The sequence below is a fragment of the Dendrobates tinctorius genome, unplaced genomic scaffold (genome assembly GCF_039654945.1).
Source record: "Dendrobates tinctorius isolate UK_male_01 unplaced genomic scaffold, ASM3965494v1 ptg000130l, whole genome shotgun sequence".
In the NCBI taxonomy this organism is placed as follows: Eukaryota; Metazoa; Chordata; class Amphibia; order Anura; family Dendrobatidae; genus Dendrobates; species Dendrobates tinctorius.
Window position 1 is genome coordinate 5713314 of NW_027361798.1, and position 27283 is coordinate 5740596.

At 53.5% G+C, this 27283-nt stretch overlaps 1 protein-coding gene across 16 annotated transcripts in view; it reads right to left on the reverse strand.

The window, feature by feature from the left end:
- Nucleotides 1-27283, reverse strand: part of PLEC (plectin) — a 475125-nt gene that overhangs the window by 145320 nt on the left and 302522 nt on the right. For 4 of the 16 annotated variants that reach the window (XM_073543321.1, XM_073543316.1, XM_073543318.1 and 1 more), the window contains exon 1: nt 20715-20854. The exons of the other annotated variants lie outside the window; for them this stretch is intronic. In XM_073543321.1, coding sequence (XP_073399422.1) covers nt 20715-20829 — 115 coding nt within the window. In that variant the 5' untranslated portion in view covers nt 20830-20854. Of the gene's footprint in view, nt 1-20714; nt 20855-27283 lie in introns of those variants that run through there. 16 annotated transcript variants of the gene reach the window in all.

Genomic DNA, 27283 nt, shown 5'->3' on the forward strand with positions numbered 1-27283 from the left:
CATATACACATACTGGCCGGAGACCGGGTCATACATGTACATATACACATACTGGCCGGTGACCGGGTCATACATGTACATATACAGATACTGGCCGGTGACCAGGTCATATACGTACATATACACATACTGGCCGGTGACCGGGTCATACATGTACATAAACACATACTGGCCGGTGACCGGGTCATACATGTACATATACACATATTGGCCGGAGACCGGGTCATATACGTACATATACACATACTGGCCGGTGACTGGGTCATACATGTACATAAACACATACTGGCCGGTGACCGGGTCACATATGTACATCTAAAGGCCGGTGACCGGCTCATACATGTACATAAATACATACTGGCCGGTGACCGGGTCATACATGTACATATACTGGCCGGTGACCGGATCATACATGTACATATACACATACGGGCTGGTGACCGGGTCATACATGTACATATACACATACCGGCGGGTGAGCGGGTCATACATGTACATATACACATACTGGCCGGTGACCGGGTCAATACATGTACATATACACATACCGGCCGGTGACCGGGTCATACATGTACATATACAGATACCGGCCGGTGACCGGGTCAATACATGTACATATACACATACTGGCCGGTGACCGGGTCATACATGTACATATACACATACCGGCCGGTGACCGGGTCACACATGTACATATACATATACTGGCCGGTGACCGGGTCACACATGTACATATACACATACTGGCCGGTGACCGGGTCACACATGTACATATACACATACTGGCCGGTGACCGGGTCACACATGTACATATACACATACTGGCCGGTGACCGGGTCACACATGTACATATACACATACTGGCCGGTGACCGGGTCACACATGTACATATACACATACTGGCCGGTGACCGGGTCATACATGTATATATACTGGCCGGTGACCGGGTCATACATGTACATATACACACACTGGCCGGTGACCGGGTCATACATGTACATATACACACACTGGCCGGTGAGCGGGTCATACATGTACATATACACATACCGGCCGGTGACCGGGTCATACATGTACATATACACATACCGGCCGGTGACCGGGACATATATGTACATATACACATACTGGCCAGTGAGCGGGTCATACATATACACATACCGGCCGGTGACCGGGTCATACATGTACATATACAGATACTGGCCGGTGACCGGGTCATACATGTACATATACAGATACTGGCCAGTGAGCGGGTCATACATGTACATATACACACACTGGCCGGTGAGCGGGTCATACATGTACATATACACATACCGGCCGGTGACCGGGTCATACATGTACATATACACATACCGGCCGGTGACCGGGACATATATGTACATATACACATACTGGCCAGTGAGCGGGTCATACATATACACATACCGGCCGGTGACCGGGTCATACATGTACATATACAGATACTGGCCGGTGACCGGGTCATACATGTACATATACAGATACTGGCCAGTGAGCGGGTCATACATGTACATATACACATACTGGCAGGACCCTCGCTTTTCCTGTGACTGGTGGTTGGTTTCCTGTGATGTCTGGGATTGTGCGCACACGTCCCCGCTTATTGTACAGCGCTGCGGTACAGGCGATAGAGAAACAGAATGCTATTCTTGTGTTGCCGGTTGGCTGATACCTGCACTGCGGTTGCGATGCCTATGGTTGTAGGACACTTGTGATCTCCCCATACATGATGGACAGGTCGGACACATTCCTGCATCTGATCACCATATGAGCGCTCCCCAAGACCCCAACTTGGAATAAGAAGCCCAGTATAGAAGTGTAATGGACCGCAGAGGGGAAAATGTCTGGGATGAAAGTGGCAACGTCTGAGTCTGTTCGTTTCATCCCATATTTTGGGTTTTGCCCCTCGGAGTAGAAGCATGGAGAGCTGCCGGTCCACCATAGGGAACGTGGTGGATGAACCTCGGATCTTCCCAGTCCCCCCCGCTGCGGCCGTGCACAATATCTCAGCCTCACACACAGCCCCCACTATCTGCAGTCACGCTCCAGGGTTTTACGCTCATCTTTTTCCAGTTGTTTTAGAAAATGAAAAACAGAAGTTTCACCAGGGTGGAAAATTCCCAAAATAATCAGAGGGACAGACAAAGAAAAGGAGGAGGAAACTGGGGCTGAATCGCCCTGGAGTGGGAACAGTGAGCAGCGTGACGACGGCGGCGGCGGGAGCGCGTCCAACTACGGATCCCACAAATGTCCGTGCTCAGAAATAGCAGGATCAGCAGCCGCAGTCCCCGGGATCCGGTCCACCAGGGAAGGAGAGCGGCCTCTGCAGCGTACACAGGACGCCGCCATGACACGCACTATGCGTATTACTATATTAGGCACTATGTAACCCTTTACTGCCCCGGCATCCATGTGTGCTCAAATAGCGGTGCTAATTAAAAAAATAACGAACTGGCGTGTAAGGTATGCCTGCAAAATAGGAGACTGTTCACACTGGCAATTAGAAAGAAGAAACACATCCCCTGCTGTAAGTCAATTAGTGAAGGCGACGCGCATCTACATGACATTGGGGGCTGAGTGACCGCAGTCTATAATAAACAGAAGTGTGAAAGCCATCCCACTGCGACAAGGTGACCCAAACTCAGGACAGTCCTAACCTCTAGGCAACCACGCATCTACATGACATTGGGGGCTGAGTGACCGCAGTCTATAATAAACAAGTGTGAAAGCCATCCCACTGCGACAAGGTGACCCAAACTCAGGACAGTCCTAACCTCTAGGCGACCACGCATCTACATGACATTGGGGGCTGAGTGACCGCAGTCTATAATAAACAGAAGTGTGAAAGCCATGCCACTGCGACAAGGTGACCCAAACTCAGGACAGTCCTAACCTCTAGGCAACCACACATCTACATGACATTAGGGGCTGAGTGACCGCAGTCTATAATAAACAAGTGTGAAAGCCATGCCACTGCGACAAGGTGACCCAAACTCAGGACAGTCCTAACTTCTAGGCAACCACACATCTACATGACATTAGGGGCTGAGTGACCGCAGTCTATAATAAACAGAAGTGTGACAGCCATCCCACTGCAACAAGGTGACCCAAACTCAGGACAGTCCTAACCTCTAGGCAACCACACATCTACATGACATTAGGGGCTGAGTGACCGCAGTCTATAATAAACAGAAGTGTGAAAGCCATCCCACTGCGACAAGGTGACCCAAACTCAGGACAGTCCTAACCTCTAGGCGACCGTGCATCTACATGACATTGGGGGCTGAGTGACCACAGTCTATAATAAACAGAAGTGTGAAAGCCATCCCACTGCGACAAGGTGACCCAAACTCAGGACAGTCCTAACCTCTAGGCGACCGTGCATCTACATGACATTGGGGGCTGAGTGACCACAGTATATAATAAACAGAAGTGTGAAAGCCATCCCACTGCGACAAGGTGACCCAAACTCAGGACAGTCCTAACCTCTAGGCAACCACACATCTACATGACATTAGGGGCTGAGTGACCGCAGTCTATAATAAACAGAAGTGTGAAAGCCATCACACTGCGACACGGTGACTTAAACACAGGACAGTCCTAAATTCTCGTGGTATAACCGTACCCTGCGTCACAGTGACGTCTGTGTCTTATAATCGAGGTCGTTTTTGCAGTTTAGCTTCACGTTTCTGCGTTTAGTGCAGATAGTGGCCGCCCGTCCTCTCAGCTGGACATTATGCTTTCCATTGCAGGGGGTCCATGCTCGAGCCCAGTCCTGCTCAGCCCTTATTCACACAGATGTCACTATGATGCCTGGTAATGTATCATATTAAGGGTGAGGACCCTCCTGATTTAGGCACACCTTGTCGCGGTGGGATGGCTTTAACGCTTTTTTCGATGTGTTCACCACTGTTCTATGCACATCTGCTTCCAGGAGGGATCTGGTCACCTTCTGTCGGTATTAGGCGCTGCCATACAACGGTGCAGGCAGAGGCTCAGATTCACTTCTCATTTTCCACGTGTTCTGCCAACGCAGCCTCCAGCGCCAGCACATCGGCAGCCAGCCGGCAGGGTGGGGTCCGCTTCCTGAGTCTGGGGAGAGATGAGTAACACCAAGAGAACGCGTCTGCCACTCAATGAGTAACTCTCCCCACCGAGCAGTACATGGCGCACGTGATGGGCAGCATAAGAGGAGGCAGGGTGCCCTGCTCTGGGGACTAGTCACCAACATGTGGACACAGTCATGTGATGTGAGTGAGGGTCAGCCCTGACCCCAAATCTCCACATACAGGAGGCAACGGGCGATCAGTGGTCTCTACAGCCCGATCAGCACTGAACAAGCAAAACCAGCACCGCGCCTCCTGTATATATACACTGCACAGTACCACTCCTCCTGTATATATACACTGCACAGTACCACTCCTCCTGTATATATACACTGCACAGTACCACTCCTCCTGTATATATACACTGCACAGTACCACTCCTCCCGTATATATACACTGCACAGTACCCCTCCCCCTGTATATATACACTGCACAGTACCACTCCTCCCGTATATATACACTGCACAGTACCCCTCCCCCTGTATATATACACTGCACAGTACCACTCCTCCTGTATATATACACTGCACAGTACCACTCCTCCTGTATATATACACTGCACAGCACCACTCCTCCTGTATATACACACTGCACAGTACCCCTCCTCCTGTATATATACACTGCACAGTACCGCTCCTCCTGTATATATACACTGCACAGTACCGCTCCTCCTGTGTATATATACTGCACAGCACCACTCCTCCTGTATATATACACTGCACAGTACCACTCCTGTATATATACACTGCACAGTACCCCTCCCCCTGTATATATACACTGCACAGTACCACTCTTCCTGTATATATACACTGCACAGTACCACTCCTCCCGTATATATACACTGCACAGTACCCCTCCCCCTGTATATATACACTGCACAGTACCGCGCCTCCCGTATATATACACTGCACAGTACCCCTCCCCCTGTATATATACACTGCACAGTACCACTCTTCCTGTATATATACACTGCACAGTACCACTCCTCCCGTATATATACACTGCACAGTACCCCTCCCCCTGTATATATACACTGCACAGTACCGCGCCTCCTGTATATATACACTGCACAGTACCACTCCTCCTGTGTATATATACTGCACAGCACCACTCCTCCTGTATATATACACTGCACAGTACCACTCCTGTATATATACACTGCACAGTACCCCTCCCCCTGTATATATACACTGCACAGTACCACTCTTCCTGTATATATACACTGCATAGTACCACTCCTCCCGTATATATACACTGCACAGTACCCCTCCCCCTGTATATATACACTGCACAGTACCACTCTTCCTGTATATATACACTGCACAGTACCACTCCTCCCGTATATATACACTGCACAGTACCCCTCCCCCTGTATATATACACTGCACAGTACCACTCTTCCTGTATATATACACTGCACAGTACCACTCCTCCCGTATATATACACTGCACAGTACCCCTCCCCCTGTATATATACACTGCACAGTACCGCGCCTCCTGTATATATACACTGCACAGTACCACTCCTCCTGTGTGTATATACTGCACAGCACCACTCCTCCTGTATATATACACTGCACAGTACCACTCCTGTATATATACACTGCACAGTACCCCTCCCCCTGTATATATACACTGCACAGTACCACTCTTCCTGTATATATACACTGCACAGTACCACTCCTCCTGTATATATACACTGCACAGTACCACTCCTCCTGTATATATACACTGCACAGTAACACTCCTCCTGTATATATACACTGCACAGTACCCCTCCCCCTGTATATACACTGCACAGTACCGCTCCTCCTGTATATATACACTGCACAGTACCACTCCTCCTGTATATATACACTGTACAGTACCACTCCTGTATATATACACTGCACAGTACCACTCCTCCTGTATATATACACTGCACAGTACCACTCCTCCTGTATATATACACTGCACGGTACGACTCCTCCTGTATATATACACTGCACGGTAGCACTCGTCCTGTATATATACACTGCACGGTAGCACTCGTCCTGTATATATACACTGCACGGTACCACTCGTCCTGTATATATACACTGCACGGTACCACTCGTCCTGTATATATACACTGCACGGTACCACTCGTCCTGTATATATACACTGCACGATACCACTCCTCCTGTATATATACACTGCACGGTACCACTCCTCCTGTATATATACACTGCACGGTACCACTCCTCCTGTATATATACACTGCACGGTACCACTCCTCCTGTATATATACACTGCACGGTACCACTCCTCCTGTATATATACACTGCACGGTACCACTCCTCCTGTATATATACACTGCACGGTACCACTCCTCCTGTATATATACACTGCACGGTACCACTCCTCCTGTATATATACACTGCACGGTACCACTCCTCCTGTATATACACTGCACAGTACCGCCCCTCCTGTATATATACACTGCACAGTACCACTCCTCCTGTATATACACACTGCATGGTACCGCTCCTCCTGTATATACACACTGCACGGTACCGCTCCTCCTGTATATATACACTGTACGGTACCGCTCCTCCTGTATATATACACTGCACGGTACCGCTCCTCCTGTATATATACACTGCACGGTACCGCTCCTCCTGTATATATACACTGCACAGAACCGCTCCTCCTGTATATATACACTGCACAGTACCACTCCTCCTGTATATATACACTGCACAGAACGGCTCCTCCTGTATATATACACTGCACGGTACCACTCCTCCTGTATATATACACTGCACAGTACCACTCCTCCTGTATATATACATTGTGCACAGTACCACTCCTCATGTATATATACACTGCACAGTACGACTCCTCCTGTATATATACACTGCACGGTACCACTCCTCCTGTGTATATATACACTGCACGGTACCACTCCTCCTGCATATATACACTGCACGGTACCACTCCTCCTGTATATATACACTGCACAGTACCGCTCCTCCTGTATATATACACTGCACAGTACCGCTCCTCCTGTATATATACACTGCACAGTACGACTCCTCCTGTATATACACTCTGCACGGTACCACTCCTCCTGTATATATACACTGCACGGTACCACTCCTCCTGTATATATACACTGCACGGTACCACTCCTCCTGTGTATATATACACTGCACGGTACCACTCCTCCTGCATATACAGTGCCTACAAGTAGTATTCAACCCCCTGCAGATTTAGCAGGTTTACACATTCGGAATTAACTTGGCATTGTGACATTTGGACTGTAGATCAGCCTGGAAGTGTGAAATGCACTGCAGCAAAAAAGAATGTTATTTCTTTGTTTAATTTTTTTTTAAATTGTGAAAAGTTTATTCAGAGGGTCATTTATTATTCAACCCCTCAAACCACCAAAATTCTGTTTGGTTCCCTAAAGTATTAAGAAGTATTTCAGGCACAAAGAACAATGAGCTTCACATGATTGGATTAATTATCTCTTTTTCCAGCCTTTTCTGACTATTTAAGACCCTCCCCAAACTTGTGAACAGCACTCATACATGGTCAACATGGGAAAGACAAAGGAGCATTCCAAGGCCATCAGAGACAAGATCGTGGAGGGTCACAAGGCTGGCAAGGGGTACAAAACCCTTTCCAAGGAGTTGGGCCTACCTGTCTCCACTGTTGGAAGCATCATCCGGAAGTGGAAGGCTTATGGAACTACTGTTAGCCTTCCACGGCCTGGACAGCCTTTGAAAGTTTCCTCCCGTGCCGAGGCCAGGCTTGTCCGAAGAGTCAAGGCTAACCCAAGGACAACAAGGAAGGAGCTCCGGGAAGATCTCATGGCAGTGGGGACATTGGTTTCAGTCAATACCATAAGTAACGTACTCCACCGCAATGGTCTCCGTTCCAGACGAGCCCGTAAGGTACCTTTACTTTCAAAGCGTCATGTCAAGGCTCGTCTACAGTTTGCTCATGATCACTTGGAGGACTCTGAGACAGACTGGTTCAAGGTTCTCTGGTCTGATGAGACCAAGATCGAGATCTTTGGTGCCAACCACACACGTGACGTTTGGAGACTGGATGGCACTGCATACGACCCCAAGAATACCATCCCTACAGTCAAGCATGGTGGTGGCAGCATCATGCTGTGGGGCTGTTTCTCAGCCAAGGGGCCTGGCCATCTGGTCCGCATCCATGGGAAGATGGATAGCACGGCCTACCTGGAGATTTTGGTCAAGAACCTCCGCTCCTCCATCAAGGATCTTAAGATGGGTCGTCATTTCATCTTCCAACAAGACAACGACCCAAAGCACACAGCCAACAAAACCAAGGCCTGGTTCAAGAGGCAAAAAATCAAGGTGTTGGAGTGGCCTAGTCAGTCTCCTGACCTTAACCCAATTGAAAACTTGTGGAAGGAGCTCAAGATTAAAGTCCACATGAGACACCCAAAGAACCTAGATAACTTGGAGAAGATCTGCATGGAGGAGTGGGCCAAGATAACTCCAGAGACCTGTGCCGGCCTGATCAGGTCTTATAAAAGACGATTATTAGCTGTAATTGCAAACAAGGGTTATTCCACAAAATATTAAACCTAGGGGTTGAATAATAATTGACCCACACTTTTATGTTTAAAATTTATTAAATTTTAACTGAGCAACATAACTTTTTGGTTTGTAAGATTTATGCATCTGTTAATAAATCCTGCTCTTGTGTGAAGTTTGAAGGCTCTAACTTATTTGCATCTTATCAAACCTGCTAAATCTGCAGGGGGTTGAATACTACTTGTAGGCACTGTATACACTGCACGGTACCACTCCTCCTGTATATATACACTGCACAGTACCGCTCCTCCTGTATATATACACTGCACAGTACCGCTCCTCCTGTATATGTACACTGCACAGTACCGCTCCTCCTGTATATATACACTGCACAGTACCACTCCTCCTGTATATATACACTGCACGGTACCACTCCTCCTGTATATATACACTGCACGGTACCACTCCTCCTGTATATATACACTGCACGGTACCACTCCTCCTGTATATATACACTGCACGGTACCACTCCTCCTGTATATATACACTGCACAGTACCACTCCTCCTGTATATATACACTGCACAGTACCACTCCTCCTGTATATATACACTGCACAGTACCACTCCTCCTGTATATATACACTGCACGGTACCACTCCTCCTGTGTATATATACACTGTACGGTACCACTCCTCCTGTATATATACACTGCACCGTACCGCTCCTCCTGTATATATACACTGCACGGTACCACTCCTCCTGTATATATACACTGCACGGTACCACTCCTCTTGTATATATACACTGCACGGTACCACTCCTCCTGTGTATATATACACTGCACGGTACCACTCCTCTTGTATATATACACTGCACGGTACCACTCCTCCTGTGTATATATACACTGTACGGTACCACTCCTCCTGTATATATACACTGCACAGTACAACTCCTCCTGTATATATACACTGCACGGTACCACTCCTCCTGTATATATACACTGCACAGTACCACTCCTCCTGTATATATACACTGCACAGTACCACTCCTCCTGTATATATACACTGCACCGTACCGCTCCTCCTGTATATATACACTGCACGGTACCACTCCTCCTGTGTATATATACACTGCACAGTACCACTCCTCCTGTATATATACACTGCACAGTACCACTCCTCCTGTATATATACACTGCACCGTACCGCTCCTCCTGTATATATACACTGCACGGTACTACTCCTCCTGTATATATACACTGCACGGTACCACTCCTCCTGTATATATACTGCACAGTACCGCTCCTCCTGTATATACACTGCACAGTACCGCTCCTCCTGTATATATACACTGTGCACAGTACCGCTCCTCCTGTATATATATACACTGTGCACAGTACCGCTCCTCCTGTATATATACACTGCACAGTACCCCTCCTCCTGTATATATACACTGCACAGTACCCCTCCTCCTGTATATATACACTGCACAGTACCACTCCTCCTGTATATATACACTGCACAGTACCGCTCCTCCTGTATATATACACTGCACAGTACCGCTCCTCCTGTATATATACAATGCACAGTACCACTCCTCCTGTATATATATATACACTGCACAGTACCACTCCTCCTGTATATATACACTGCACAGTACCGCTCCTCCTGTATATATACAATGCACAGTACCACTCCTCCTGTATATATATACACTGCACAGTACCACTCCTCCTGTATATATACACTGCACAGTACCCCTCCTCCTGTATATATACTGCACAGTACCACTCCTTCTGTATACACTGCACAGTACCACTCCTCCTGTATATATACACTGCACAGTACCACTCCTCCTGTGTATATATACACTGCACAGTACCACTCCTCCTGTATATATACACTGCACAGTACCACTCCTCCTGTATATATACACTGCACAGTACCACTCCTCCTGTATATATACACTGCACAGTACCCTCCTACAGGTCCTTCTATATACTGTATATACACTGTATCTAGATCAGATGCCTTTGATCTGATCTCCCATATGTAGTGGATCTAAGTGCTCATGTATTGAGAGCAGATTGCTGCCATTTTGGCATGTATAGCGTTAATAACTTCTTGGACTTGAGCCGATGAAAAGTATAGTGAAATCCCGGCATGACCCCCCACAAGCAGGAAAGAGGGGCGAGCGGGGGAGACGTAGAAATTCGCAATGCAATACCAAACTTGTGGATAATGGGAGGAAAGAGAACAGATGAGGGGGCAGTGGTGGGGGACAGTGATGGGGGGCTGTGGTGAGAGGCAGTATTGGGGGGACAGTGGTGATGGGCAGTGATGGGGGGCTGTGGTGAGGGGCTGTGGTCGTGGGACAGTGGTGGGGGGTAGTGGTGAGGGGCAGTGGTGGGGACAGTGATGGGGGGGCAGTGGTGAGGGGGCTGTGGTGGTGGGGCAGTGGTGGTGGGGCTGTGGTGGGGGGGCAGTAGTGGGGGGGACAGTGGTGAGGGGCAGTGATGGGGGCTATGGTGGGGGGGCTGTGGTGGTGGGACAGTGGTGAGGGGCAGTGATGGGGGCTATGGTGGGGGACAGTGATGGGGGGCTGTGGTGGGGGGACAGTGATGGGGGGGCAGTGGTGAGGGGCAGTGATGGGGGACTATGGTGGGGAACAGTGATGGGGGGCTGTGGTGAGGGGCTGTGGTGGGGGACAGTGATGGGGGGGCAGTGGTGAGGGGCAGTGGTGGGCGGCCGTGATGAGGGGCAGTGATGGGGGGCTATGGTGGGGGACAGTGATGGGGGCTGTGGTGAGGGGCAGTGATGAGGGGCAGTGATGGGGGCTGTGGTGGGGGACAGTGGTGGGGGGCCATGATGAGGGGCAGTGATGGGGGGCTATGGTGGGGGACAGTGATGAGGGGCAGTGATGGGGGGCTGTGGTGGGACAGTGGTGGGGGGGAGTGGTGAGGGGCAGTGGTGGGGGGCCATGAGGAGGGGCAGTGATGGGGGGCTATGGTGGGGGACAGTGATGAGGGGCTGTGGTGAGGGGCAGTGATGGGGGGCTGTGGTGGGACAGTGGTGGGGGGGTAGTGGTGAGGGGCAGTGATGAGGGGCTGTGGTGGGGGGACAGTGATGGGGGACAGTGGTGAGGGGCAGTGATGGGGGGCTGTGGTGGGACAGTGGTGGGGGGGTAGTGGTGAGGGGCTGTGGTGGGGGGACAGTGATGGGGGGCAGTGGTGGTGGGGAGCAGTGGTGGTGGGGGGCCGTGGTGAGGAGCCGCACTGATCCTTCGCGATCGTTCACACAGAGGAAACCTCAGAGTGATCACAGCCCGTGCGCCCACCAGACCCCTGCGGACGGCGCAGCTCCGGGGCTTCCCAGGGTTACTACACGACTGTGCACATCGTACGGAGCAGTGGAGACATGATACGGACAGCATGGCGGCATGTACAGGCAGTGATGAACCCTGTGTGATTACTGGTGAGATCACGGAGGTGTGGGCTCCGGTGACCGCCGCACAGCAAGATGCAGAAGCTTTGGCAACGTCTCTGCAGCAGGGAATTCTGGGAATCAGCGGTTATTTCTGCTGATACATTGTAGCAATAAAAGCCTTATCAGTAGCAGCTGGATGGAGCACTGCCAGAACCTGCGTCTGGAAACACTGAGCCATCAGTGACGTCAGCAGACACGAGACCCAGACAGAGCCCCAAATCTGTCCAATGATCTGCTGTGTGGCAGTGCAGACCCAGCCGCGTGGGGGATGCCGGGAGGCCACTCTGCTGTGTGGTGGTGAAGACCCAGCCATATGGGGGATGCCGGGAGGCCGCTCTGCTGTGTGGTGGTGAAGACCCAGCCATACGGGGGATGCCGGGAGGCCGCTCTGCTGTGTGGTGGTGAAGACCCAGCCGTGCGGGGGATGCCGGGGGGCCACTCTGCTGTGTGGTGGTGAAGACCCAGCCGTGCGGGGGATGCCGGGAGGCCACTCTGCTGTGTGGTGGTGAAGACCCAGCCGTGCGGGGGATGCCGGGAGGCCGCTCTGCTGTGTGGTGGTGAAGACCCAGCCATGCGGGGGATGCCGGGAGGCCGCTCTGCTGTGTGGTGGTGAAGACCCAGCCATACGGGGGATGCTGGGAGGCCGCTCTGCTGTGTGGTGGTGAAGACCCAGCAGTGCAGGGGATGCCGGGAGGCCACTCTGCTGTGTGGTGGTGAAGACCCAGCAGTGCAGGGGATGCCGGGAGGCCACTCTGCTGTGTGGTGGTGAAGACCCAGCAGTGCAGGGGATGCCGGGAGGCCACTCTGCTGTGTGGTGGTGAAGACCCAGCCATGCGGGGGATGCCGGGAGGCCGCTCTGCTGTGTGGTGGTGAAGACCCAGCCATACGGGGGATGCTGGGAGGCCGCTCTGCTGTGTGGTGGTGAAGACCCAGCAGTGCAGGGGATGCCGGGAGGCCACTCTGCTGTGTGGTGGTGAAGACCCAGCCGTGCGGGGGATGCCGGGGGGCCACTCTGCTGTGTGGTGGTGAAGACCCAGCAGTGCGGGGGATGCCGGGAGGCCGCTCTGCTGTGTGGTGGTGAAGACCCAGCCATACGGGGGATGCTGGGAGGCCACTCTGCTGCGTGGTGGTGAAGAGCCAGCAGTGCGGGGGATGCCGGGAGGCCGCTCTGCTGTGTGGTGGTGAAGACCCAGCAGTGCGGGGGATGCCGGGAGGCCACTCTGCTGTGTGGTGAAGAGCCAGCAGTGCGGGGGATGCCGGGAGGCCACTCTGCTGTGTGGTGAAGAGCCAGCAGTGCGGGGGATGCCGGGAGGCCGCTCTGCTGTGTGGTGGTGAAGACCCAGCCGTGCAGGGGATGCCGGGAGGAAGCTCTGCTGTGTGGTGGAGTTGAGGCAGCCATGCGAGGAATGCTGGGAGGCCGCTCTGCTGTGTGGCGGTGTAGACCCAGCAATGCGGGGGATGCTGGAAAGCCGATGTACTGCGCACACCACATTTACCTGTCACAGGTGAGTGATGATCCCTGCAGGGAAGGGACATTCCTGCACATTGCACACCAGTGCATGTACCTGAGGCACTCACTGTCTGCACTGCACACAAGACGGAGAGGGTACAAATGTGTGGAGATAGGATAGAAAAAGTCTACACACCCGTCGTAAAATGGAAAAAACCTGGCATAGAAACAATCCTAGCAAGCATCAGCTCAGGATTTCTTCCCCCTTAAGGCTGTGTGCCCACGCTGCGTTTAAGCTTCCACGGCGATTTTAAACGCGCAATTCTGCCCTGGAAACGCTTAAGAAAAGCATTCCATGCAATCCTAATTGATTTCGCACATGTTGTGCCAAGGGTGCATTTTTTATCGCTGTGGAATCGCTTAGCGGTAAAAAACGCAGACTGTTCATTAATTTTACGGAATTGCATGCGATTCAGCATACCTTCAATTGTATTGCCAAAGACGCATGGGAAAACGGTTGTGAAAATGCTTGACAAGCGATTAAAAAAAGCGCGTCAAAAACCGCATGCATTTTCCCGGGAAGAGGGTGTGCGTTTCCGCTCAGGAATATTCTGCTTAAGAATCGCTACGTGGGCACATAGCCTTAATGCCGCCTATAGTCTGCAGAAATCGATTCCTAAACAAACTGAAGGGGAAAAGAAAAAATGATAATCACAATGTGGTTGCCTAAGTGTGCACACCCTCCTATAACCGGCCTGTGGTTGTGCTCAGCATCAGCCGATCACATTTCCCTCCATGGTACACAGTAGTCAGCGCTCGGCCGCCGTCATTTCCAGCAATTCTGATCAACCCCAGTGTGGAAAGTTGTCAGTCAGGAGAAGGGACAAATACAGGGATCAGATCTACCATGGATAGTGTGAAGATGTCACAAGAAGGGGCTGAAATCTGGCACCACAGCGACATTACTGAGAACTCTACGTCCCTCAGATACTGGGGAAAAGACAAGAACATCATTGTCCCTGGAGGCCGACAGCAACATTAGAGGAGCTGCAGGGATTTCCGGCCAGTCCTGGCGGTGTCCTACAGGTGACCACAATCTCCCATATTCCTCACATGTCCAGCCTCTGGTGTCGAGGGGGAGATGGAGCCTTTCCTTACATATAAACCTCCAGGCCGGTGATTGTCTGTCAAAACCTCCAGCGGGAACGACCCTAAGTGACCTCCAAATCAACAAAACAACGGCTTCACCAGGAGAAGATGGAAGTTCGGGAATGGCCGAGCCCAGACCTGAGCCAAGGGGCAATCTGTAGTGAGGGTGGGATGAGGGGAGGTCTGATGAGGATGGTAGTCCCGTTTACGGCTGCAGGGTGAGGCTGGGGGTTGTCGCTGCTTACTCCACACGGTGGGTGAGGCTGTGGGTGGTCGCTGCACTCCCCACACGGTGTGAGGCTGGGGGCTGTCGCTGCTGACTCCACACGGTGGGTGAGTCTGTGGGTAGTCGCTGCTGACCACACACGACGGATGAGGCTGGGGGTAGTCGCTGCTGACCCCACACGGTGGGTGAGGCTGGGGTTAGTCGCTGCTGACCCCACACAATGGGTGAGGCTGGGGGTAGTCGCTGCTGACCCCACACGGTGGGTGAGGCTGGGGGGTAGACGCTGCTGACCCCACATGGTGGGTGAGGCTGGGGGTTATCGCTGCTGGCTCCACACTGTGGGTGAGACTGAGGGTTGTCGCTGCTGACCCCACACGGTGGGTGAGGCTGGGGGTTGTCGCTGCTGGCCCCACACGGTGGGTGAGGCTGGGGGGTTGTCGCTGCTGGCCCCACACGATGGGTGAGGCTGGGGGGTTGTCGCTGCTGGCCCCACACGATGGGTGAGGCTGGGGGGTTGTCGCGCTGGCCCCACACGATGGGTGAGGCTGGGGGTAGTCGCTGCTGACCCCACACAGTGGGTGAGGCTGGGGGTTGTCGCGGCTGACCCCACACGATGGGTGAGGCTGGGGGTTGTCGCTGCTGACCCCACACGATGGGTGAGGCTGGGGGGTAGTCGCTGCTGACCCCACACGATGGATGAGGCTGGGGGTAGTCGCTGCTGACCCCACACGGTGGGTGAGGCTGGGGGTAGTCGCTGCTGACCCCACACGGTGGGTGAGGCTGGGGGGTAGTCGCTGCTGACCCCACACGGTGGGTGAGGCTGGGGGGTAGTCGCTGCTGACCCCACACGGTGGGTGAGGCTGGGGGTAGTCGCTGCTGGCCCCGCACGATGGGTGAGGCTGGGGGGTAGTCGCTGCTGACCCCGCACGATGGGTGAGGCTGGGGGTTGTCGCTGCTGGCCCCACACAGTGGGTGAGGCTGTAGGTGGTCGCTGCTGACCCCACACGATGGGTGAGGCTGGGGGTTGTTGCTGCTGGCCCCACACGGAGGGTGAGGCTGGGGGGTTGTCGCTGCTGGCCCCACACGGTGGGTGAGGCTGGGGATTGTCGCTGCTGGCCCCACACGGTGGGTGAGGCTGGGGGGTTGTCGCTGCTCGCCCCACACGATGGGTGAGGCTGGGGGGTTGTCGCGCTGGCCCCACACGATGGGTGAGGCTGGGGGTTGACGCTGCTGACCCCACACGATGGATGAGGCTGGGGGGTAGTCGCTGCTGACCCCACACGGTGGGTGAGGCTGGGGGTAGTCGCTGCTGACCCCACACGGTGGGTGAGGCTGGGGGGTTGTCGCTGCTGACCCCACACGGTGGGGGAGGCTGGGGGGTTGTCGCTGCTGGCCCCACACTGTGGGTGAGGCTGGGGGTTGTTGCTGCTGGCCCCACACGGTGGGTGAGGCTGGGGGGTTGTCGCGCTGGCCCCACACGATGGGTGAGGCTGGGGGTTGACGCTGCTGACCCCACACGATGGGTGAGGCTGGGCGTAGTCGCTGCTGACCCCACACGGTGGGTGAGGCTGGGGGTAGTCGCTGCTGACCCCACACGGTGGGTGAGGCTGGGGGGTTGTCGCTGCTGACCCCACACGGTGGGTGAGGCTGGGGGGTTGTCGCTGCTGGCCCCACACGGTGGGTGAGGCTGGGGGTTGTCGCTGCTGACCCCACACGATCGGTGAGGCTGGGGGTTGTCGCTGCTGACCCCACACGATCGGTGAGGCTGGGGGGTAGTCGCTGCTGACCCCACACGATGGGTGAGGCTGGGGGGTAGTCGCTGCTGACCCCACACGATGGGTGAGGCTGGGGGTAGTCGCTGCTGACCCCACACGGTGGGTGAGGCTGGGGGTAGTCGCTGCTGACCCCACACGGTGGGTGAGGCTGGGGGGTAGTCGCTGCTGACCCCACATGGTGGGTGAGGCTGGGGGTAGTCGCTGCTGACCCCGCACGATGGGTGAGGCTGGGGGTTGTCGCTGCTGGCCCCACACAGTGGGTGAGGCTGGGGGTTGTTGCTGCTGGCCCCACACGGAGGGTGAGGCTGGGGGTTGTTGCTGCTGGCCCCACACGGTGGGTGAGGCTGTGGGTGGTCACTGCTAGCCCCACACTGTGGGTGAGGCTGGGGTTGTCGCTGCTGTCGCCACACGGAGGTGAGGCTGGGGGTTGTCGCTGCTGTCGCCACACGGAGGTGAGGCTGGCCCTGGAGGTGACATTTCCTCCTTGTGTGGGTGTTGGGTGCAGATCTTGGGCACGGCGCCTCCTGTGTTTACCATGTAAATAAGGATGGCAGCAGCCACACCACAGATCCCCGTGACCTTCACCGAGGAGACGGCTCCACGTCCCGAGTCAGAATCACACCTGTCACCTCCACATGACAACTACAGGGGACGGTGTCAGAAGACCACCAGCCGGAGAATGTGTTACAGAATACTCTGACCACTGACATATTGATTAATGCTACGGAAACACACAGGGCCACAGCATGTGGATCCACCGGGCCCAGAGCGGGGAGAGAAACTGCAGCCAACGGCGGGAGAACGGGGAAAAGCGAAAATGGATCCCTCATATATAATGTACCCGTGTGACATCACAGCCTCCCCGTATAATGTACCCGTGTGACGTCACCGCTCCCCCCCGTATAAAGTACCCGTGTGACATCACCGCTCCCCCCGTATAATGTACCCGTGTGACATCACCGCTCCCCCCGTATAATGTACCCGTGTGACGTCACAGCTCCCCCCCGTATAATGTACCCGTGTGACGTCACCGCTCCCCCCCGTATAATGTACCCGTGTGACGTCACCGCTCCCCCCCGTATAATGTACCCGTGTGACGTCACAGCTCCCCCCGTATAATGTACCCGTGTGACGTCACAGCTCCCCCCCGTATAATGTACCCGTGTGACGTCACCGCTCCCCCCCGTATAATGTACCCGTGTGACGTCACAGCTCCCCCCCGTATAATGTACCCGTGTGACGTCACAGCTCCCCCCCGTATAATGTACCCGTGTGACGTCACAGCTCCCCCCCGTATAATGTACCCGTGTGACGTCACAGCTCCCCCCCGTATAATGTACCCGTGTGACGTCACAGCTCCCCCCCGTATAATGTACCCGTGTGACGTCACCGCTCCCCCCCGTATAATGTACCCGTGTGACGTCACCGCTCCCCCCCGTATAATGTACCCGTGTGACGTCACAGCTCCCCCGTATAATGTACCCGTGTGACGTCACCGCTCCCCCGTATAATGTACCCGTGTGACGTCACCGCTCCCCCCCGTATAATGTACCCGTGTGACGTCACAGCTCCCCCGTATAATGTACCCGTGTGACATCACCGCTCCCCGTATAATGTACCCGTGTGACGTCACCGCTCCCCCGTATAATGTACCCGTGACATCACAGCTCCCCGTATAATGTACCCGTGTGACATCACCGCTCCCCGTATAATGTACCCGTGTGACGTCACCGCTCCCCCGTATAATGTACCCGTGACATCACAGCTCCCCGTATAATGTACCCGTGTGACGTCACAGCCCCCCGTATAATGTACCCGTGTGACGTCACCGCTCCCCCGTATAATGTACCCGTGTGACATCACAGCCCCCCCGTATAATGTACCCGTGTGACATCACCGCTCCCCGTATAATGTACCCGTGTGACGTCACCGCTCCCCCGTATAATGTACCCGTGTGACATCACAGCCCCCCCGTATAATGTACCCGTGTGACGTCACAGCTCCCCGTATAATGTACCCGTGTGACGTCACAGCTCCCCCCGTATAATGTACCCGTGTGACGTCACAGCTCCCCCCGTATAATGTACCCGTGTGACGTCACAGCTCCCCGTATAATGTACCCGTGTGACGTCACAGCTCCCCCCGTATAATGTACCCGTGTGACATCACAGCCCCCCGTATAATGTACCCGTGTGACGTCACAGCTCCCCCCGTATAATGTACCCGTGTGACATCACAGCCCCCCGTATAATGTACCCGTGTGACGTCACCGCTCCCCCGTATAATGTACCCGTGTGACGTCACAGCCCCCCCGTATAATGTACCCGTGTGACGTCACAGCTCCCCCCGTATAATGTACCCGTGTGACGTCACCGCTCCCCCCGTATAATGTACCCGTGTGACGTCACAGCCCCCCCGTATAATGTACCCGTGTGACGTCACAGCTCCCCCCGTATAATGTACCCGTGTGACGTCACCGCTCCCCCCGTATAATGTACCCGTGTGACATCACAGCCCTCCCCGTATAATGTACCCGTGTGACGTCACAGCCCCCCGTATAATGTACCCGTGTGACATCACCGCTCCCCCGTATAATGCACCCGTGTGACGTCACAGCCCCCCCGTATAATGTACCCGTGTGACGTCACAGCTCCCCCCGTATAATGTACCCGTGTGACGTCACCGCTCCCCCCGTATAATGTACCCGTGTGACGTCACAGCCCTCCCCGTATAATGTACCCGTGTGACGTCACAGCCCCCCGTATAATGTACCTGTGTGACGTCACCGCTCCCCCGTATAATGCACCCGTGTGACGTCACAGCCCCCCCGTATAATGCACCCGTGTGACATCACAGCCCCCCGTATAATGTACCCGTGTGACGTCACAGCCCCCCCGTATAATGCACCCGTGTGACGTCATCGCTCCCCCCGTATAATGCACCCGTGTGACGTCACAGCCCCCCGTATAATGTACCCGTGTGACGTCACAGCCCCCCCCGTATAATGTACCCGTGTGACGTCACAGCTCCCCCCGTATAATGTACCCGTGTGACATCACAGCTCCCCCCGTATAATGTACCCGTGTGACATCACAGCTCCCCCCGTATAATGTACCCGTGTGACGTCACAGCTCCCCCCCGTATAATGTACCCGTGTGACGTCACAGCTCCCCCGTATAATGTACCCGTGTGACGTCACAGCTCCCCCCGTATAATGTACCCGTGTGACGTCACAGCTCCCCCGTATAATGTACCCGTGTGACATCACCGCTCCCCGTATAATGTACCCGTGTGACGTCACAGCTCCCCCCGTATAATGTACCCGTGTGACGTCACAGCCCCCCCGTATAATGTACCCGTGTGACGTCACAGCTCCCCCCGTATAATGTACCCGTGTGACGTCACAGCTCCCCGTATAATGTACCCGTGTGACATCACCGCTCCCCCCGTATAATGTACCCGTGTGACGTCACAACTCCCCCCGTATAATGTACCCGTGTGACGTCACAACTCCCCCCGTATAATGTACCCGTGTGACGTCACAGCCCCCCGTATAATGTACCCGTGTGACATCACCGCTCCCCGTATAATGTACCCGTGTGACGTCACAGCTGCAGATCCGGTACAATGTTATGGTGACAGCTGTAGCTCTGCTGGATTGTGACACGTGACTGCAGCTTTCCCTCTGATAGGTCGCAGGTTCCTGCCGGCTACACATGCTTCTGTTTAGGTTTGCCAGGCCCCGCCCCCTCTCTGTAACCCCTTGCTGTCCGCATCCCGCTATACCACACGTCCCAGCACCGGCGGCCCCGGGTCATCCGCCACCCCGGGGAGCAGCTGCCGCCCGCGCCGCCCGCAGCCGGTCCCCGACATCAATCCCTGCCGGCGGCGGCTCCTGCACTCCGGCTCCGGCGGCGAGGGGGTTAATCGTGCCTCCTCCCCCAGACACACCTCTGCCCTTACCGTCAGAGTCCTGCAGCGCCCGCCGCCTCCTGCGCCAGTGCCAGACCACCACCATCGTGACGACGTGCCCGACCACCACCAGCGTGGGGAACAGCCCGGGGCTGCTGGGCTGCATGGCCGGCGGCTGCGGCTCTGACACTGCGACAGCTGCTGGGCGGCTCCTCCCCGGCACCCGGAGCCCGGCCCCGACCGGGAAGCCCGGCCCTCCCCGGCACCCCAGCCCCAACCGGGAGCCCGGCCCAGCCCCAACCGGGAGCCCGCACCCCCCCCCCCAGCCCCAACCGGGAAGCCCGGCCCTCCCCGGCACCCCAGCCCCAACCGGGAGGGAGCCCGCACCCCCCCCCCCAGCCCCAACCGGGAGGGAGCCCGCACCCCCAGCCCCAACCGGGAGGGAGCCCGCACCCCCCCCCCCCAGCCCCAACCCCAACCCCAACCGGGAGGGAGCCCGCACCCCCCCCCCAGCCCCAACCGGGAGGGAGCCCGCACCCCCCCCCCAGCCCCAACCGGGAGGGAGCCCGCACCCCCCCCCCCAGCCCCAACCGGGAGGGAGCCCGCACCCCCCCCCCCAGCCCCAACCGGGAGGGAGCCCGCACCCCCCCCCCCCAGCCCCAACCGGGAGGGAGCCCGCACCCCCCCCCCCAGCCCCAACCGGGAGGGAGCCCGCACCCCCAGCCCCAACCGGGAGCGAGCCCGCACCCCCCCCCCCAGCCCCAACCCCAGCCGGGAGCGAGCCCGCACCCCCCCCCCCCAGCCCCAACCCCAGCCGGGAGGGAGCCCGCACCCCCCCCCCCAGCCCCAACCGGGAGGGAGCCCGCACCCCCCCCCCCCAGCCCCAACCGGGAGGGAGCCCGCACCCCCCCCCCAGCCCCAACCGGGAGGGAGCCCGCACCCCCAGCCCCAACCGGGAGCGAGCCCGCACCCCCCCCCCCCAGCCCCAACCCCAGCCGGGAGCGAGCCCGCACCCCCCCCCCCAGCCCCAACCCCAGCCGGGAGCGAGCCCGCACCCCCCCCCCCCAACCCCAACCGGGAGCGAGCCCGCACCCCCCCCCCCCAACCCCAACCGGGAGCGAGCCCGCACCCCCCCCCCCCAGCCCCAACCGGGAGCGAGCCCGCACCCCCCCCCCGCAGCCCCAACCGGGAGCGAGCCCGCACCCCCCCCCCCAGCCCCAGCCCCAACCGGGAGCGAGCCCGCACCCCCCCCCCCCAGCCCCAACCCCAACCGGGAGCGAGCCCGGCACCCGGCCCTTAAGGGGAGCCCGGCCCTCATGCTTCAGCCATCCTCACCGGCACACCAACAGTTAATCCCGTAGTTACTGGTAGTTACCCTGATCGCAGCAGCCTGAGGGTTAATACGTTCCTCCTGCGGCGTCATAAGACACCGAGTATAACCTGACGTTCATGTCCCAGAGACAAGGTTACACCTGTTCCTCCTCATTCCATCACCACAGTCTCCGACAACGAGGAACGTCACTGCGCCGGGGAACGCCACCGCCCGATGTCACTGCGCCGGGGAACGCCACCGCCCGATGTCACTGCGCCGGGGAACGCCACCGCCCGATGTCACTGCGCCGGGGAACGCCACCGCCCGATGTCACTGCGCCGGGGAACGCCACCGCCCGATGTCACTGCGCCGGGGAACGCCACCGCCCGATGTCACTGCGCCGGGGAACGCCACCGCCCGATGTCACTGCGCCGGGGAACGCCACCGCCCGATGTCACTGCGCCGGGGAACACTACTGCCCTATGCCGGGGAACGCTACTGCCCGATGTCACTGCGCCGGTGAACACCACTGCCCTACGCCGGGGAACGCTACTGCCCGATGTCACTGTGCCGGTGAACACTACTGCCCGATGTCACTGCGCCGGTGAACACTACTGCCCTACGCTGGGGAATGCTACTGCCAGACGTCACTGCGCCGGTGAACACTACTGCCCGGCGTCACTGCACTGGGGAATGCTACTGCCAGACATCGCTGCGTCGGGGAATGATACTGCCCGACATCACTGCGCCGGGGAAAGCTACTGCCAGACGTCATTGCGCCGGAGAAAGCTACTGCCATACACCGCTGGGCCTGGGAACGCTACAGCTAGATGTCTCTACCCCGAGAAACGCTACTGCCCTACGCTACTGCGCCGGGGAACACTACTGCCAGACGTTGCTGCGCCGGGGAATGCTACTGCCCGACGTCACTGCGCCGGTGAACACTACTGCCAGACGTCACTGCACCAGGGAATGTACTGCCAGACGACAATGCGCCGGGGAACGCTACAGCCAGAAGTCGCTGCCCTGAGAAACGCTACCACCCTACGCCACTGCGCCGGGGAACGCTACTACTGCCCGGCACCACTGCGTCGGGGAACGCTACTGCTGCCCGGCACCACTGCGTCGGGGAACGCTACTGCTGCCCGGCACCACTGCGTCGGGGAACGCTACTGCTGCCCGGCACCACTGCGTCGGGGAACGCTACTGCTGGTATAACCTTGGCATCTCCTGTATATAATTATATATGTACAGCCGGTATAACCTGGGCATCTCATGAATATAATTATATATGTACAGCCGGTATAAACCTGAGCATCTCCTGTATATAATTATATATGTATAGCCGGTATAACCTGGGCATCTCCTGTATATAATTATATATGTACAGCCGGTATAACCTGGACATCTCCTGTATATAATTATATATGTACAGCTGGTATAACCTGGGCATCTCCTGTATATAATTATATATGTACAGCCGGTATAACCTGGGCATCTCCTGTATATAATTATATATACAGCCGTTTATTTCAAAACTGTGTCCAAATATGCAAAGAATGGCACTTCAAAGTTCTTAGTTTTATATATACAGCCGGTATAACCTGGGCATCTCCTGTATATAATTATACATGTACAGCTGGTATAACCTGGGTACCTCCTGTATATTATTATATATGTACAGCTGGTATAACCTGGGCATCTCCTGTATATAATTATATATGTACAGCCGGTATAACCTGGGCATCTCCTCTATATAATTATATATGTACAGCCGGTATAAACCTGAGCATCTCCTGTATATAATTATATATGTACAGCCGGTATAAACCTGAGCATCTCCTGTATAATGTGCAGCCGGTATAACCTGGGTATCTCCTGTATATAATTATATATGTACAGCTGGTATAACCTGGGCATCTCCTGTATATAATTATATATGTACAGCCGGTATAACCTGGGCATCTCCTGTATATATATATATATATATATATATATATATATATATATACAGCCGTTTATTTCAACACTGTGTCCAAATATGCAAAGAATGGCACTTCAAAGTTCTTAGTTTTATATATACAGCCGGTATAACCTGGGCATCTCCTGTATATAATTATACATGTACAGCTGGTATAACCTGGGTACCTCCTGTATATTATTATATATGTACAGCTGGTATAACCTGGGCATCTCCTGTATATAATTATATATGTACAGCCGGTATAACCTGGACATCTATATACAGTTATATATGTACAGCCGGTATATCCTGAGCATCTCCTGAATATAATTATATATGTACAGCCGGTATAAACCTGAGCATCTCCTGTATATAATTATACATGTACAGCTGGTATAACCTGGGTACCTCCTGTATATTATTATATATGTACAGCTGGTATAACCTGGGCATCTCCTGTATATAATTATATATGTACAGCCGGTATAACCTGGGCATCTCCTGTATATAATTATATATGTACAGCCGGTATAACCTGGACATCTCCTATATATAATTATATATGTACAGACAGTATATCCTGAGCATCTCCTGAATATAATTATATATGTACAGCCGGTATAAACCTGAGCATCTCCTGTATATAATTATATATGTGCAGCCGGTATAACCTGGGCATCTCCTGTATATAATTATATATGTACAGCTGGTATAACCTGGCATCTCCTGTATATAAATATCTATGTACAGCTGGTATAATCTGGACATCTATATATAATTATATATGTACAGCCGGTATAACCTGGGCATCTCCTGAATATAATTATATATGTACAGCCGGTATAACCTGGCATCTCCTGTGTATAAATATCTATGTACAGCTGGTATAATCTGGACATCTATATATAATTATATATGTACAGCCGGTATAACCTGGGCATCTCCTATATATAATTATATATGTACAGCTGGTATAACCTGGGCATCTCCTGAATATAATTATATATGTACAGCCGGTATAAACCTGAGCATCTCCTGTATATAATTATATATGTATAGCCGGTATAACCTGGGCATCTCCTGTATATAACTATATATGTACAGCCGGTATAACCTGGGCATCTCCTGTATATAACTATATATGTACAGCCGGTATAACCTGGGCATCTCCTGTATATAATTATACATGTACAGCTGGTATAACCTGGGTACCTCCTGTATATTATTATATATGTACAGCTGGTATAACCTGGGCATCTCCTGTATATAATTATATATGTACAGCCGGTATAACCTGGACATCTCCTGTATATAATTATATATGTACAGCCGGTATAACCTGGGCATCTCCTGTATATAATTATATATGTACAGCCGGTATAACCTGGCATCTCCTGTATATAAATATCTATGTACAGCTGGTATAATCTGGACATCTATATATAATTATATATGTACAGCCGGTATAACCTGGGCATCTCCTGAATATAATTATATATGTACAGCCGGTATAACCTGGCATCTCCTGTATATAAATATCTATGTACAGCTGGTATAATCTGGACATCTATATATAATTTTATATGTACAGCCGGTATAACCTGGGCATCTCCTATATATAATTATATATGTACAGCTGGTATAACCTGGGCATCTCCTGAATATAATTATATATGTACAGCTGGTATAACCTGGGTACCTCCTGTATATTATTATATATGTACAGCTGGTATATCCTGAGCATCTCCTGAATATAATTATATATGTATAGCCGGTATAACCTGGGTACCTCCTGTATATTATTATATATGTACAGCTGGTATATCCTGAGCATCTCCTGTATATGATTATATACAGTTGTGGCCAAAAGTATTGACACCCCTGCAATTCTGTCAGATAATACTCAGTTTCTTCCTGAAAATTATTGCAAACACAAATTCTTTGGTATTATTATCTTCATTTAATTTGTCTTAAATGAAAAACACAAAGAGAATTGTCCTAAAGCCAAATTGGATATAATTCCACACCAAACATAAAAAAGAGGGTGGACAAAAGTATTGGCACTGTTCGAAAAATCCTGTGATGCTTCTCTAATTTGTGTAATTAACAGCACCTGTAACTTACCTGTGGCACCTAACAGGTGTTGGCAATAACTAAATCACACTTGCAGCCAGTTGACATGGATTAAAGTTGACTCAACCTCTGTCCTGTGTCCTTGTGTGTACCACATTGAGCATGGAGAAAAGAAAGAAGACCAAAGAACTGTCTGAGGACTTGAGAAACCAAATTGTGAGGAAGCATGAGCAATCTCAAGGCTACAAGTCCATCTCCAAAGACCTGAATGTTCCTGTGTCTACCGTGCGCAGTGTCATCAAGAAGTGTAAAGCCCATGGCACTGTGGCTAACCTCCCTAGATGTGGACGGAAAAGAAACATTGACAAGAGATTTCAACGCAAGATTGTGCGGATGTTGGATAAAGAACCTCTACTAAAGGACCTGTCACACTAAGAGATATCGCTAGCAATATCGCTATAACTAGTGACGTTATAGCGATATTGCTAGCGATATCGCTGTGTGTGATACTTACCTACAACCTGCTCCCCCGCTGGTTATCGCTGATCGCGCGAGAACGTTCAGGACTGTTTCTCGTCGTCTGCTTCCTGTGGCGCTTCCTGCTGTGAGGACGAGTGACGCGTGGAGCCGGGCGGGAGGACGCAGGATCGCCTGGTGTGACAGGTAAGTAGCGATCCCCGTCCCCAGCGATGTCGCTAGTGAGATCTGCCTGTGTGGCAGCTCACTAGCGACCACTTAGCGATGTACCAGCGATCCTGACAGCGTCATATCGCTGGTCGGGATCGCTGGTACATCGCTAAGTGTGACAGTACCTTAACATCCAAACAAGTTCAAGCTGCCCTGCAGTCCGAGGGTACAACAGTGTCAACCCGTACTATCCGTCGGCGTCTGAATGAAAAGGGACTGTATGGTAGGAGACCCAGGAAGACCCCACTTCTTACCCCGAGACATAAAAAAGCCAGGCTGGAGCTTGCCAAAACTTACCTGAAAAAGCCTAAAACGTTTTGGAAGCATGTTCTCTGGTCAGATGAGACAAAAGTAGAGCTTTCTGGGCAAAGGCATCAACATAGAGTTTACAGGAGAAAAAAAGAGGCATTCAAAGAAAAGAACACGGTCCCTACAGTCAAACATGGCGGAGGTTCCCTGATGTTTTGGGGTTGCTTTGCTGCCTCTGGCACTGGACTGCTTGACCGTGTGCATGGCATTATGAAGTCAGAAGACTACCAACAAATTTTGCAGCATAATGTAGGGCCCAGTGTGAGAAAGCTGGGT